The sequence below is a fragment of the Symphodus melops genome (assembly GCF_947650265.1).
Source record: "Symphodus melops genome assembly, chromosome: 12".
NCBI classification, from domain to species: domain Eukaryota; kingdom Metazoa; phylum Chordata; class Actinopteri; order Labriformes; family Labridae; genus Symphodus; species Symphodus melops.
The window spans coordinates 11,556,313-11,570,793 of NC_136702.1; the positions used below are offsets into that span (position 1 = coordinate 11,556,313).

The 14,481-nt window shown below is 41.3% G+C and overlaps 1 protein-coding gene across 2 annotated transcripts in view; it reads right to left on the minus strand.

The window, feature by feature from the left end:
- tanc1b (tetratricopeptide repeat, ankyrin repeat and coiled-coil containing 1b) overlaps positions 1–14,481 on the minus strand; it is a 91,668-nt gene that overhangs the window by 68,453 nt on the left and 8,734 nt on the right. For both annotated transcript variants that reach the window (XM_079356967.1, XM_079356966.1), the window contains exon 2: positions 11,831–11,924. In XM_079356967.1, coding sequence (XP_079213093.1) covers positions 11,831–11,891 — 61 coding nt within the window. In that variant the 5' untranslated portion in view covers positions 11,892–11,924. The remainder of the gene's footprint in view (positions 1–11,830; positions 11,925–14,481) is intronic.

Genomic DNA, 14,481 nt, shown 5'->3' on the forward strand with positions numbered 1-14,481 from the left:
CATGACATTTCCCATTCCTCTTCATAAATCGCCAATTTAAAAGGGTATGGGGGGGAAAAAATGAGGCAGACAGCACTATCTTTACCCTTTTCATTTCAAGACTAGTGACAGGGATGTTATAGGAAGGCCCTAAAAAGGACAAACAAAGGAGAACCACATACAAGTTGAAAAGCCAATGATGAGCAGAGCTGAATTAGCAAAATTTCCATGAGGAAAGAGGAATTTCATTCAATTGTTAATAAATGGTTTTATCGATTAAAAAATCAAAAGAGAAACGCACAAACCTAAGAGAGTGCATGAGGCAAAAAAAAGGAAGCAAACAAGATCCACATGCCAAGGAGCCCAGAAGTCTTGTACCTATAGCTAATTTTTCAGAGTCTTGAAAAACACACCATCATAGTCTATGATTGTGTCATACAAGTACTTTGAAACTACAGTATATGGAAGGTGAGATCTTGCAAAGTCACCGTGTGTGTCTTCAGCCCATCAAGTCAATCTCAAGGTTTTGCGGGTCAGTGCAGTAATCTCCCAAGAAAACAAAATGCAGAAGGGATATCACATTTCTACCAATGACATGCAGCGTTGAAAACATTTAGGTATGGGTATATTAAATTGACATTAAAAAAATGGTAAGTTATTGTAATGCTCAGTAAAAAAAAAAATAGCAGCACCTAGAATTCTCAAAAAACACACCCAATTTTTTAATTTTTTTTGGTAATATTACCGTGCCAAGAATTCCCGGCCATAGTTTTCAGTTTTGCATATTTTAAACAAAGACAATAGGGCGTGTAATACAAATGCAAATGCCTGACCAACCATGAAAGTCTAAATCTATTTTCAAGGGCTTGACCTTGTTTCATCAGAGCGTTGGAATACATTAGGCAAGATCCCCCGTTGACAGTCCTAGCTGGAGAGTTATTGATATTCATACGAGCAAGTATTGTGTGCGAGGGTCCCAGTGTGAATGTCTCTCCACAGGCCTCCTCAGGAAGACATTGAAGGAAAAAGGAGTACACTGTCAGCTCCCACACTAAGGGGAAATACATGTCCTCAAATCTGATCCGCTCTCATCTCGCCTGTCAAAAGCAGTCAACTGGTCTCTGAGCTTTAACTCTCTTCCACTAGAGGTACTTGGCATTGTTTTTACATTCTATACATACCTGAGCACATATCTACAAATACTGAGCAGAGAGAAGAAGGAAAACGGTATAACAATCCATCTTTTTAGTTCCTAGATTGTAGATCTTTTTTTTTGCTAAGCTAAATAAAGTACCAGTTCTGAAGTGGAAACAATAAACCATCTCACATGGGTTTTACATGGGGTTAATTACATCAATGTCCTCTACAATTCATGGAAACAGCTGTTACAGGTGAATGATGGATGGCCAGGCCTACATGTACATATAACAATCAATCATTTTAACACAGCTCTGGGCCAGTGAGCTTTAAACATGAGAAGTCACAATGATCTTTAGCTGTCCCACATTCTCTGATGTCGCTCAACCTTATAAATGCCAAGTCCCTCCGCCAATTCCTGACCTTAGTGCTTTAACGTGGATAAGGCAGATCGGAGAAGTGCCTGTATGTAGGAGTGCAATGTGTTCTGGAGCGTTAGGTTGCCATGGAGATTTGGTTGAACAACAGATTGGGATTGCCATTAGCATAGGTCATTAGGCAGAGTTTCTTCTGGGGGGCCAGGTGAGGTCATGAGAACACCACTAACCCCTGGACAACAGCCTGTTGAGTAACGTTAAATGGACGAGGATTTGGAACAAAAGCTGCTCATCCAATCCTTCCATACAGCTTAATCCCAAAAGCAAACACGGACGAAGGGAGAGCTTCCAGCTTTGAACCACCTTTAAAAATCTTTGGGTCTGTTTGCTTTGAGCATCAATCACTTTCGCCTCATTTGATGTGCTCAGAAGGATGATCGGTAGTGATTGTTTGTGACTGACACTTGGATTAAAGTTATCTTCCTTCTTAATAATGGAAAAAAGAGTTAACATGTGGCACCAAAAACCCTCTGACATCATGCAAAACCAATTATATAACGCTCGCATTACCTTTTCAGTTTTTAGAATTGTTCACTAACAGATCTTTAAAAACCAACATCTTAGACTTTAAAAGCCAACTCTAAAATAAGAGAGATGTAAAGATGAGAAGGGAGTACTCTGTGCAAACTGCTGCCTTTTGCAATAAGCACTATCCCCTCTTCCTTTGAGGCTCGGCACAAAGGAACCGGGGTCATTAGTTCAGCCTGTCTCAAACCCTCCTGAGCTAAGGATGGCAAGACATTCATCTGAGAGCACAATCACAAAAAAAAAAAAAAAAAAAAGTCTCTGTGTTCAGAAATGCAGAACAGGGCAGGGCAAAGCAAAGCAGGATAGAAGGGAGAGAGAAAGGGGCCCTCAAGCCCAAGACTGAGCAGAGCTCTCAACAGATTCCCACACAGACTTTTCTGCGAGTCGCACAGTGTGACAGCATGGGGTTACGTCTGCATTAGAGAAAGGCGATAGATGAGGAAGACCATCTTGGAAAAATATCAGACAAGTCAACAGACAGACGGCAGACACCGAAGCACTCTGGATCTCCTATGGGCAAAAGAGTAGTTCCTGCACCGAATGAGACACTTCAATGTCTAGTTTCGATCACAGACAACAACGTCAAAAGAATGAAAGGAAAATGGAAAACAGACAGAAGGAATGTGTCTGCCCAGTCCAGGCAGGTCACGCTGTAATTAGAACAACCGGTGGCCTTCTGACCTCTCCAGCCAATGAAACACCATGACAGCCACTATCACCTCTCCAAGAGCATTTGAAACAGGCTGGCATGTTAGCTGATAAACTGTTTTTCCCTCTCTTTGAAGTAGGAAGAGAAACTATTTGCCCATGGATGGGGGGGGGGGGGTGTGATGAGCGGGACTATAACTGATGTGTGGCTGTGCTGTAGATGACATCAGCCCTGCTTCCAGGAGTTCTTCTCATGTATTTGTTTGGCCTCTTGTCCGTTGCTGTGCAGACATTTCCAAGGTCACGGGAACAATCGATGCCGAGTGTGCGAGAGCCAAATTAGGGAAATGGAGAGTGTTCACCGGCCGCCTGGGCAGAAAGGAGGGCCTCTGGGAACCATGGAAGTATTTGTTCATCTTTCCAGTCAGAAACCACCGAGCAGGAAGAGCAGTGCCAGATAGGACCATAAGCTGGTCTGTTTAGCTCTCCCTCGTCTTTTATATGTTGAGTTTGAGTTTTAAAAAACGACGACGAGGTGCCAAGTTAAGCTAGGAAGGAAGCAGTAACCATGTTCAATGAAGAGTTTCATGAGAAAGATTTTCAAGCCTTTATCTAATGGGAGTGGAACACACAGGGGAACTCATCATACGATAGGAAGAATATGACATAATGCAATAAGTTGCCCACGATGACAATATATATACAGCAATGCAGCAACTGATATTTTTTAAAACAATCATTGATAATAATGTGAAACATCAGTGTTTGGAACCAGTGAGTTGATGGTCGTATCAGAAGGATCAGGACAACAATATGTTCCTGTATCAATATTATGTCCCAGCTCTAATTATGAATTACAATTTGTGGGCGGGACTTAAAGAAATTAGGCGCAATGAATGAAATCAAAATGAAATTCAAATGTACCACTGTGGTACAAAGAATCATATAGTGAGCTACATCATACGAGTCAGAGGATTCAGCCGTCCAAAACGTTGCTGCCACATTCGGCTACACTTCATGTGATTTCAACAGATCAGATGTTAAAATCGAGTGTTTAGCAATTCAAATAGGTCTGGGGATATGCTGAGTGATGCCTGCTGGTTATAGAAACAGTCAATTGGGAGAGCTGGTAGTCTCGCGGTTAGTGTACAGAGACCTAAGTCCTTGAGAGCAGGCGGTCTGTCTCACCTGTCATTCCCCTCTCTCCCTCTCCCTGGATTCGGACTCTCTCCACTGTCCTCCCTCTCAAATAAAAGCATAAAATGTCCCAGAATAAGAATAAAACACCTTTGGAGAAACCATCAATTAATGTGTTTGTTTTAGAAGGCGAAATAACAGCTCTGTAACATGCATTGATAGCAAAATGCGCGCCAAACCGAGACGGACCGCTCGATGGAAACGGGGCTTAACTTCTTCCAATTATGAAAAACAGTGACAGGGATTGGCCTACAGAATGAAAGCTCAAGCTTAAGGACTGTGAGGCTCATTTGTGGCAAACATACGTCTATTCAGATGCATGACATGTTATCAGCTTCAGAGCTTTTCTAGTCCTTGGTCATGTGGTGTGAAAGTCAAATGTAACCATGAGTTTGTTGTAAAATGCTCTGCAAACACGAAACAGCGTGACAGACCGGCCAACCAGGTTCACAGCTTTCTCCAAGAGCCCTTATTTTGCTTTTCAGAGGGAGAGACAGGGAGTGTCTAATGTGCATACACCTGAGGTTAATGGGCGTGTGTGTGTGTGTGTGTTTGTGAGTGTGTGTACTTGTACATGAGCATGTGTGTCTGAGTGTAAGATGTGGTTTGAGCTACGCCCCGCTAATGGTTGCCTGCTGGCTGCACAGTGCTTTGATAGCCCTGTTAGGTCCCTGCGCTCAATGGTCTCCTTTGTAGATCAGGTGCATTATTTTCTCTACCATTTGAAATCCTTCTACAAGTGTCTGAAAATGTAGACACAAACATGTCTGGCAGCAAAAAATAGCAAACATGGGCCAAAAAGCCTTTTCACTATTTGATTACATTAACACGCAAAACAGTAATGGGATAGAAACCCAGAAAGTGAAACTTAAAGATGTATTTGTCAAAGAATGTTTAAACTGAAAACTTAAGAGGCATAGCTTCATAAAGGCAGGAGTTTTTTTTTTTTTTTTTTTTTCAGTTCATCTCTTCCAAAAGGAAAACCATGAGCTGATGATAAAGGAGTCAGTGGCTCTGGTCTGAGGACTTGTTATTATGGTAAATCAAAGGATGTCAATAATGTCTCTTGGGGTTTCTTTCATTCCTCCCTCTCTCTCTCTCTCTCTCTCTCTCTCTCTCTCGCTCTCTCTCTCTCTCTCTCTCTCTCTCTCTCTCTGCATTTATACGTATGTGTTACATAAGACGTGCTTTAGTCGACTACGTGCACCTTGTTATACCTCAGTCTTGGCTCCTCATGCTACATCTTGCTATTCTTATTCACCTGGAGAAAACGCTTTCCCTTGGTTTAAAAGCAGCTCCCACTGATATAAGAAATTGTTTAAAACTTCCAGCCACATAGGAAGAAAAAGATGACGGAGTTCCTTTACAAGCCACAGGACAAGGAGGGAGCGTGTCTCAAAATGGCTGTGGTGGATATGGGTAGAGAGGAGGCTGCCACCCAGCTGTTGGTGGAGAAGAAGCAGGCAAACACAGGCACTTTGACACTGGAACCAGTGGGCAGATGGTGTAATGAGCTGTGTTGGTGAATGTCTGAGGGAGGGTCGGCCGCCCACCGTGTACGTGTAGGTGAGAGAGTTCGCAGTGATCCTGAAGCTGGTTTTGAAGTTTTCCAATACAGGACGAAAGTGCTTCCAATGATATCCAAACCCACACTTCTTCCACGAAGCACATCTTTTGCTTGAAAATTCTGGAGCCATAGTGGTTGTTGGACGTAGTATTTAATTCTGCTCTTCTCAAATAACAGCCTGAGATCTGAACAAAAAACGAAATATTCCCATTATTCTTTTACAACAAAGGGTTCTTAATAAAGCTGTTTGAGTTGGTTTTATTGTTGAACCTAAATGTCCAATCTATAAATTAGACACATCTCTATTTCAGAGACAAATACAATCATTGTATATTTGCATCATAAACCTGTCCATGAAGAGCTTGTTTTTCTGCTGGAACAAATAACTGAAAAATCGCCTGTGGTTATTGTTTATTGAAGGAAGTCTTCCCATAATAGAAAAAAAAAAATCCTCTTTGTAAACGCCTGAGGGCATCTGAAAGAAAAAAAGAATACACATAACTGTGCAGGAATCCCTGCAATGTCAGCTGTAATATTTTGCCTTTTCATCACAGGGAGGAAGAATGCAACATAGACAACAGAAGAGAAACGACACAGATCATCTCTTTGTTCAACCTAACACAGGAGCAAAAAATCAATAAAAAAAAGCAGAAAGAACAAATTAAAGAATGTAACTTACTCAATGAACAGCTCATTGAAAGGCTCGACAAAAACTTGTCAGTTATAAACTTTGGAAAGAGTATTCCTGGGAAAGCCCTTATGTCCACCCCTGAAGGATATCCAGGATGAAAAGTTAAATGATGATGCCAATACACAATATTTGGTTTCGGATTTCAAGCTTTAGAATCCTCTAAAAAGGAATTCCTGCTTTGTAACCAATTTTCTGTTGTCTGACCCCAACCGACTAATCACTGTTTCATGTCAAAACACCCAAGGAACTCACAGAAACTGCAGAGACGGCATGTACCAGCCACCACCACAGCTGAAGCAACAAGCATTCACTCTGTTTTACAGCATAGTTCTCAACACACACACACATTAGTTTGTGTATGGTTTCTCAACCTCCTGAAAAGTCCCCTTCATCCTTTTCTTTATCTTCCTGAAATCTAAATTAGGTTGCTCCGAAACTAAAAATGTAATTACGAATTTTAACTTCTGCAAGGCAGCAAACCAACATCGCATTATGTTCTTGTACGAGCCTGCTTGTCCTCTCTTATTTCTCTCTCTCTTAACCCTGCAGTGGAAGACCTTGATGATAATAAAAGTAAAGTGGCCACATGAGCACTCCTCCGCTGAAAGCTATGCTGAATTTGAAACGCGGGTGCACAGATGTGTCACGTTCTCTCCCTTACTACTTCCTTGTATTTAAGTCGGTAAACGTTTCTTTTAAAGAATCTGGTGTCAGTGCTGCGAGGATGCTAAAAAAAAAAAAAAGGACAGCTATTGTCCCTGAGGATACACGGCGGGAAATAAGAGGTTGAGAGAGGTTTTTTGTGCTTGGTGGACAACAAGAGGACTGCTGCCTCCCAACCAGCCAGGTGCACAAGTGGTCTCTGTCCCCCTCACTGCCAAACACACTGAGAGAAGCCCTGCCAACTGGTGATGCTTGCATAACTGTTTGTGTGTGTACATGGCTTGTGTGTGTGTGTGTGTGTGTGTGTGTGTGTATGTTGGGGGTTGGATAAATAAACAGCTGAAACCGTTATCAGCCACAGAGTGTGTGGCAAAGCATGGTAGTGTGATTAACACTGCTTCACCCACAACAGACAGACAACTGTCTGGCAGCTGCCTCAACGAGTGCTTAGACACCAAGTCGGTGGCCTTCTGAAGGCTAATGCAGTCACACCACGCCATTTAAGTCGCGGCCGTAACATGAACAGATACTCGTTGACAAACACTCTCAGGGTAGCAGCAACAGTAAGAGACAGAACGCTTAAATGTATTTATTTTATAGAAGCTGTGGACCTCTGTGAAGTAAAAACTAAAAAAATAGAGAGAAAGTCAGGGGACCAATTTCCTTAAAAAGAAACTGTACATATTGGGGAGGGAGCTAAATTGTCCCCCCAAGTGTCTACCAAAAAGGGTGATGAAAAGGCTTCATGTTAATGACTTCATAGCAGTCAGAAATTAAGGTTGCATCATTTGATTTAGCTATAATCCGAATAAGCCCAATATCACACCGACAGAGTCGCAGGAAGAAGCAACTGATGACATGCGACTTCCTAGGGAACATGGACCGGCACCCTGTGTCTGAATGCACCGTCTGCATTGGCTTTCACGTTGCTTACAGAGCAATGATGTTGAAGAATGTTTGCATTAAGAAACAGGATGCAACACATCCACAAAATACAGCACAGTCCCCAACAATTCTACAACCTCATAACAAGTCTTTTGTTTTGCAGTGAACTACAAAGCAGACACTGCTGTGATTTCATAGGAAGTCAGAGGTGAAACTTGCAGTAAACTCCAAAGGGGGCCTCTATCCTCAAAGAAAACACCAATTAAAAACCAGTTAGATTCTTTTAAAATATAATAATCTCCTTGTGCCTTAGGGGTCCAACATCTATTAACTCCAGTGAAGCCTGCTTACAGTGTAACCTTTCTCAGAACATGTTGACATAAAAGGCAGCAAGCCACAGCAAACTCGCATCCCACTGGTGGAATGGCCGACCATAAAAAAACGAGTACTTAAAAGGGATTAAAAAGGCCAATTCCACACAGATTCCTTACAGACCGAGTTGAGAAGGAGGGAGAAAGGAGGAGGAGGACGGATCTAGGAGGAACACGTGATGGAGAGACTAAATTAGCAAGCTGTGTGTTTTTCGCGGTCCTGGCAATGGGGAGATCCCTGAGGAGAGCTAATGACTGTAGCGGTATCTGGCATGGAGGCCAAGTTTCCTTGACTGCTTTAAAGTTGCCTCCAGTCCATAGCCACCATGTCATGGGCAGCATATGCTGAGCTGTCTTGCAATTATACCATTATCAAGGTCTCTCCTCCCTCTGGTTTACTGTATATGTTGCAGGCTAATTTCAGAAGAACTTTGCCCTTCTGGTCCTTCTGAAGAAATGAAGTTCGGTACAGTTTGATGAAGAACAACAGTCGATCCAATATAGGATCATTCAGACTTATATCAATTATAATCAGCAGCAGATATGCTTAACTTTTCAGTTGATATATTTTCTATAGAAACAGTTCACCTTTACTGCAATGCCAGGGTAGAGAGAAGCCCAATTACTAAACAAATAAACAGCTTAACAAAATAAGGTCTGCTTTATATGTTCTGTAAAATGAGATAGGCTTTATTACTGAATTATTATCATCAGCTGTCTTATACATTTGTCAAGCCTTAAAATACAAGCAGGACTGTGAGAAACGATTTGGTATGACAAATGATGAATAGTTTTCATTCATCAGTACACACACTCTGCCAAAACAAATAAATGTCAATCCCAACCATGACTTATAAAACAGACAAATATTAAACAGCCTAAAAAGGATCAAATATTTACACATCTTAACAAACCCTCACCATGGTCAAGTTTTGAAAATAGAAACACGAAAAATAAAGCACTTGGAGAGAAAAAAAACCCCCCAAAAAAACAAAAACCTTGCAGCAGACATTTATTTTGAAAACAACACTCTCTCCCAAATCCATCTGGGAAGACAATGAAATCTTCATTCAAGCCTCACAGAAGGTAGAGTGAATGTTTTATGTGCAATATTGAACCATCTTTTTTTCTCAGAGAGCACGTACCGCATTTGATTCAGACGGGCCTCTTTCTGGGTTTCAAACTGCTCTTCAGATCCCAGTATGGACTTGTATTTACACATCAACTCCTCCTCAAGGACAACAGACGAGTAAACACGGAGATATCACAGTGAAATGCAACACTTTCAGAGTCATTACTTCTTCTGTTATTCCCAAACACATTCGATTCCTGACTATGAGACATAATCTAATGCACCGTCCCTCTTAATGTGAATAATAATAACTCAGCAAAATCTTAATGAAGATATTTTATGAACATGTTGGTCAGTATGGATGTCTCAATATCAGTAATTGATGCCTGTTTGAATACAACGATGACAACAACAAAAAAGTCCTTTGCAGCCACAGTACTAACTAATAATTTATTCTATTAACAAAAATGGCCACAAAATGTATTAAAAATGTCGATGACCTGACTGACTTTTACAGGCAATGTGCCGACAGTTTAGTCCAACCTTCCAGAAACTATAGAAGCCTTAAAAAAAAAGAGAGAGAGAGAGAAAATCCCAGATTTTTTGCCCCATGCAGGAACAACAGAGGGGCAGAGAAACCACTGCTACAGCTGTTGTACCTCTGTGACCTATCATCTGTCCTAAGAGCCCTAAACAACAGCTAGGAGTGGCCAGATTTTATTGTCCCTGCCCGGGAAAGGGAGGCATAGCTGCTTTAGCTTGATGGATGAGGTCCAACTGGGAGAGTAAGGCTGGGATAAAGGAGCTGTATCCCGCCATAAAACTTTGCTGCTCCTAGCCAACACGAACACAAAAACCTTGTGTGTTTAAGTATGAATGTGTGTGAGTGATCGGGGGGGGGGATGTAACAGGGAAGCTGTGTTATCTGAATGATTCATCCATGTAAGACAGGTTACAACACCTTGATATAAAACAACAGAAGCCTTCAATACCATCCCTCGGTCTGTGATGTACTGGAGAGCAATAAACATGAATCACGTCTTTTCTTTTAGTGCTGACTGTTGAGTGAAACAATCACCTCAGACAAAGGCAGCGAGAGCATTAGACATGCTTCTGTCAAAAGGGACTGTTTGAACCAGAATACCTGTAAAAAGCTGTCCAGAGGCAGTAGATCAAGTCCAGGCTGGTAGAAGCGCTGTAAGCATAAATGGCTATTTGCTGTGTCAAGACAGACTCATTTGAGGCGGCCATTGTATGAACAAGAAACTAGTCAACAATGAGTGTGACTCATGTTGAATCATGTTGGGAAAAAAACCCTTCAGATTTCCAAAAAGGAAAAGAAAACATCTGGTATGACAAAACGGCTGGGTCGTCTCTACAGTCAAAATGAAATGTATTTAGAACACACTGACAGTTCATGCACATTGGTCAGTTCTTTGATTACTGATTGTGTCACTAGACAGACTATTATTGTAGGTTAGTCATGGAAATGAGATAACTGGCTGTTGTGGTTTGTATCAAAAACAAATGTGTCAGCAAAAGTTTGTGCTGCAGGTCACTGGGTTGAGGTCGCACGTCCTCGTCCTGGGACGTTATTATTTACTTTATTACGCACCACGGGGGTGCAGAGGATCAATAAAAATTTTTTATTCCTACTCTTATGTTAGGGTATATTTTGGACTGTTAGATGAAAGTTGTTGCAAAAAAACTAAAGTGAAGGGAAAACAAGTTTGATATAAGTGCAAACCCACAGACACTAACACAGCAACACGCCTCACAATTTAAAAGTTTAACTGGATATTCTGTTATTTATAGGAGCACAGCACCAGCATATTAACAGATATCTGTTATTTATAGTTACAGCCCAGAAACAGCAGCAAGCAGCTGTATGTTAACATTTTTAAAACAAAGCCGTGGTAAGCATGTCAGTTTCTGTATGCGTCAATAACGTAATGGCAAGAGCTTTACGTCGTGTATTTCATTCCGTTTCTTTTATTAATGGAATTGTATCGCTATATATTTAAATAAATGACCAACACATTTTGCATGAATATACTGTTCTGTTACTAAGGTTTTATTAAAGTTCCATATTACTTATTATACAGCTTGTAGAAACTATTAAAGTTATATCTTTATAATGAAGAAGAGCACAGCCCTATTTAGTCACAGTCAGTAAAACAACAAGCTTTGTTTAGCTTATATATATATATATATATATATATATATGTTCCTCCTTTTCCATGTGCTCAAACATGTTGTCGAGCTCTTAAAGTACTTACTTACTTGTCAATCACTTAGAACCACATCACAGGCAGAGGAGGTCAAGTTAAATTATTGACCGTATGAATATTAAGGAATAGCTGCAGATGATGGTTGATGACACGCTTTAGTGCAGAGTGGCTTATGTGCTTTTATCTCAACTTTCCCTTCAGGTTAACTCCCTTCACCCTTTAAATCTGACTATTTACTTGTCTGGGTGTCTGTGAAAAGCACTTTGGACATTTTCACACAGCAAGAAGTGAATTTACAAATACTGAAAATAACATGATCAGATGTATTTCCACATCTGTCTCTGTGTGAGAGTTTGTGTAAGCCTGTGGGGTATAAAGTATTTGTTTAATCAAACCCAGTGTGCCTAGTTTTTCTTCCACATACCTGAATCTTTCTTGCTCCCCTTTCCTCCATCTCTGTTCTTCTTCAGCACTGCCTTAAACATGGTGAGATTCTCGGAATCCTCTCTATAGGGCCCCTTGTGAGAGAACAAAAATAATCAGTTACTTTCAGCCACATCAAGACAACAGCAATGCATCGCCACTCGTGCAGACCCTCGAAAATAATCCAACAAAACACAGACAGGTCTATTTCTATTCATGGCTCAGGACAAAAGCAATTACCTCCGTTTACCTGCAAAAAGAAAACCAGTCCAACACGTACATGCTTGTTTTGTTGTTGTTGTTTTTTTTAACCAGAACTATCTAAATAATACAAAAGGTCCTCAAAAACAAACATAGATAGAAACATAGCAAAGGCAAGACATTGAGCATCTGCTTTTCTTACTGCATAGCTGGCACCCAGCTGAAAATTTTCCCACAGCTCTACCAATCCTGCAGGTCATCAGTGGAGGGGAGCATGGAAAGAATGCTCTAATATTTAAACAGAAAAGGACAAGTTCTGCTATCTTGTTATGCAGGAAAACACTCTGTCAAATGCCCTGAATTCCACATGTAATTGATGCTATGAGGCTGAACTTGGGTGTCGGCAACCGTTTTCCGAGGTTGTTGCCAAGCCAGTGTGCATTTTGAATCCTCCGAGTGAAACGGTATAACATGAACTCATGGTTTAGGAGGCAGATTCCTGGATGTGCATGTTTACTTTGGAAGTATTTTTAGTCCTGTGTTGTTGGACAATGGTTAAACCTACATGACTAAACACAGCAACGACTACTCTGGTTTCTGACCGTCTCAACACATTACAGGGTTCAGCAGGGAATGCTACTGTATCATTAGCAACAGAGCAATGGTTCCAATGAAGAGAAAAGAATGGTTGCATCCAAAGAAGGGTACGCTTTCGGAAAAGAAAACACACCGTTCTCGCAGAAGCTTGACTTCATATATCTAGGTTGGTTTTTTTTTTCACTGCTGCTGCAGACTATCGATCTGCCTCGTTTCATTCTCTAAGGCATCCACTGAATCAGTTACAGGAAGCGAAGGTATAGGCGGCTCATCCCTGATGAGCTTCTGCATTTCAAATAAGCCATGGCTGGTCAATAAAATTGTTGAGTCTTCTTGAGGTTTCACTCAACTGGGTCGAACTGTAAACTAAGAAATGTAGTTTTAAGGTCTAACACTGTATGTATACGGAAGTTATGTGCATTCTAAAGCAGGCAGGGCAAATACATACACTAGATTTGGCCGTCCTCCATCCTTTCTCAAGAGATGTATGCATGGTGCTAGCTTCTTCTAGAATAATTGGTTTCACTGGGGGTGGGGGGTGAACAAATACCAAACTTTGCACTAACACAATCTGATCAGACGGCTTAAGCGCTTTCAGTGTAACTTTGGTGCTGCCTTTGTCATGCAGCAGCTTGTCTCTAAACTAAAAGCTGCTCAAAAAGTCAAGTGTTCTGATCTTTCCTGTAAGTCACTTGATTTAAAAAAAAAAAAAAGCTTGCATAACTTTAATGACTCATTAAAGTTCACTTCACATGAAACCAAACCAAAATAGTTTGTATATCTCTTGCCCTTATTGTCAATTAATAAGCCAGCATCTGACCAATCAGTGGAAAGAAAATGTTTGTCGTATGATACATCTCAGTTTGAGAGTCACAGTTGACACATTTCAGTTATCAAAGCACTCGCAAAATGTGAAAAAATCAGTCAGGATTCTCTTTCTGGACTTCTCGAGGGCCACAATCCAGCTCCTGATGCTACAGGATAAAATGACCAGCATGCAAGTGGACCCCCTCCTGGTGTCTTGGATCTCTCGCTACCTCAGTGACCCCTGGATGTATGGATAAAGGACATCACATCTGACATCTTGGTCAGTAGCACTGGGGCGCCTCATCTATGCACTCTGTACAACCTTAGACTTCGGCTACAACTCCAAATCTTGAGCAGCACATCAAAGAGTGACTCCTCCGGACTGGACAAGCTGATCAGGCGGGCTGGCTCTGTGGTCGGCATCAAGCTGGACTGTCTGACGACAGTGACAGAGAAGAGATCAAAAACCAAACCAAACTGCAGGTCATCCTGGATAACACCAGCCACCCCCTGCACACTGTCATCCGCAACCAGAGAAGTTTGTTCAGTGACAGGCTGCTCCTCCCCAGATGCAGCAACAAACAGACACAGGAACTCCTTTTTCCCCCGGTGACATCAAAACTGTCAAACTGTAATACTCTACACTTGAAGGGAGGAGGGAAGGGGACCTGCTAGATTAATCAGTCAACTCTGTCAAATCTGTAATGTTAATTTAGCATTTAGAACACCTTGCTTATGCGGAGTGATACACATCTTAAGAAGTCCCTGATGTCTTGGCCCATCAGCACTAATTGAGTCCAATTTAGAATATTTGGTCAGAACCAACTGGTTGGATAAATGTAAATATCATCTGGATTTTAATAAACTTATTCACCTAAAACTGTAAATACTGTGCAGTGATTTCATTCACCTCTTTTTGTCTACTCGCCTGGAGCTCAAAACCAATTTCCTGTAGCCCTTGTTCTGCCAAAGAAGACATTTCTCTTTGAGTGATCCAGTATCAACAATGTCTTTTTATCATAAGAGCTCAGAGAAAAGTTTTTCCAA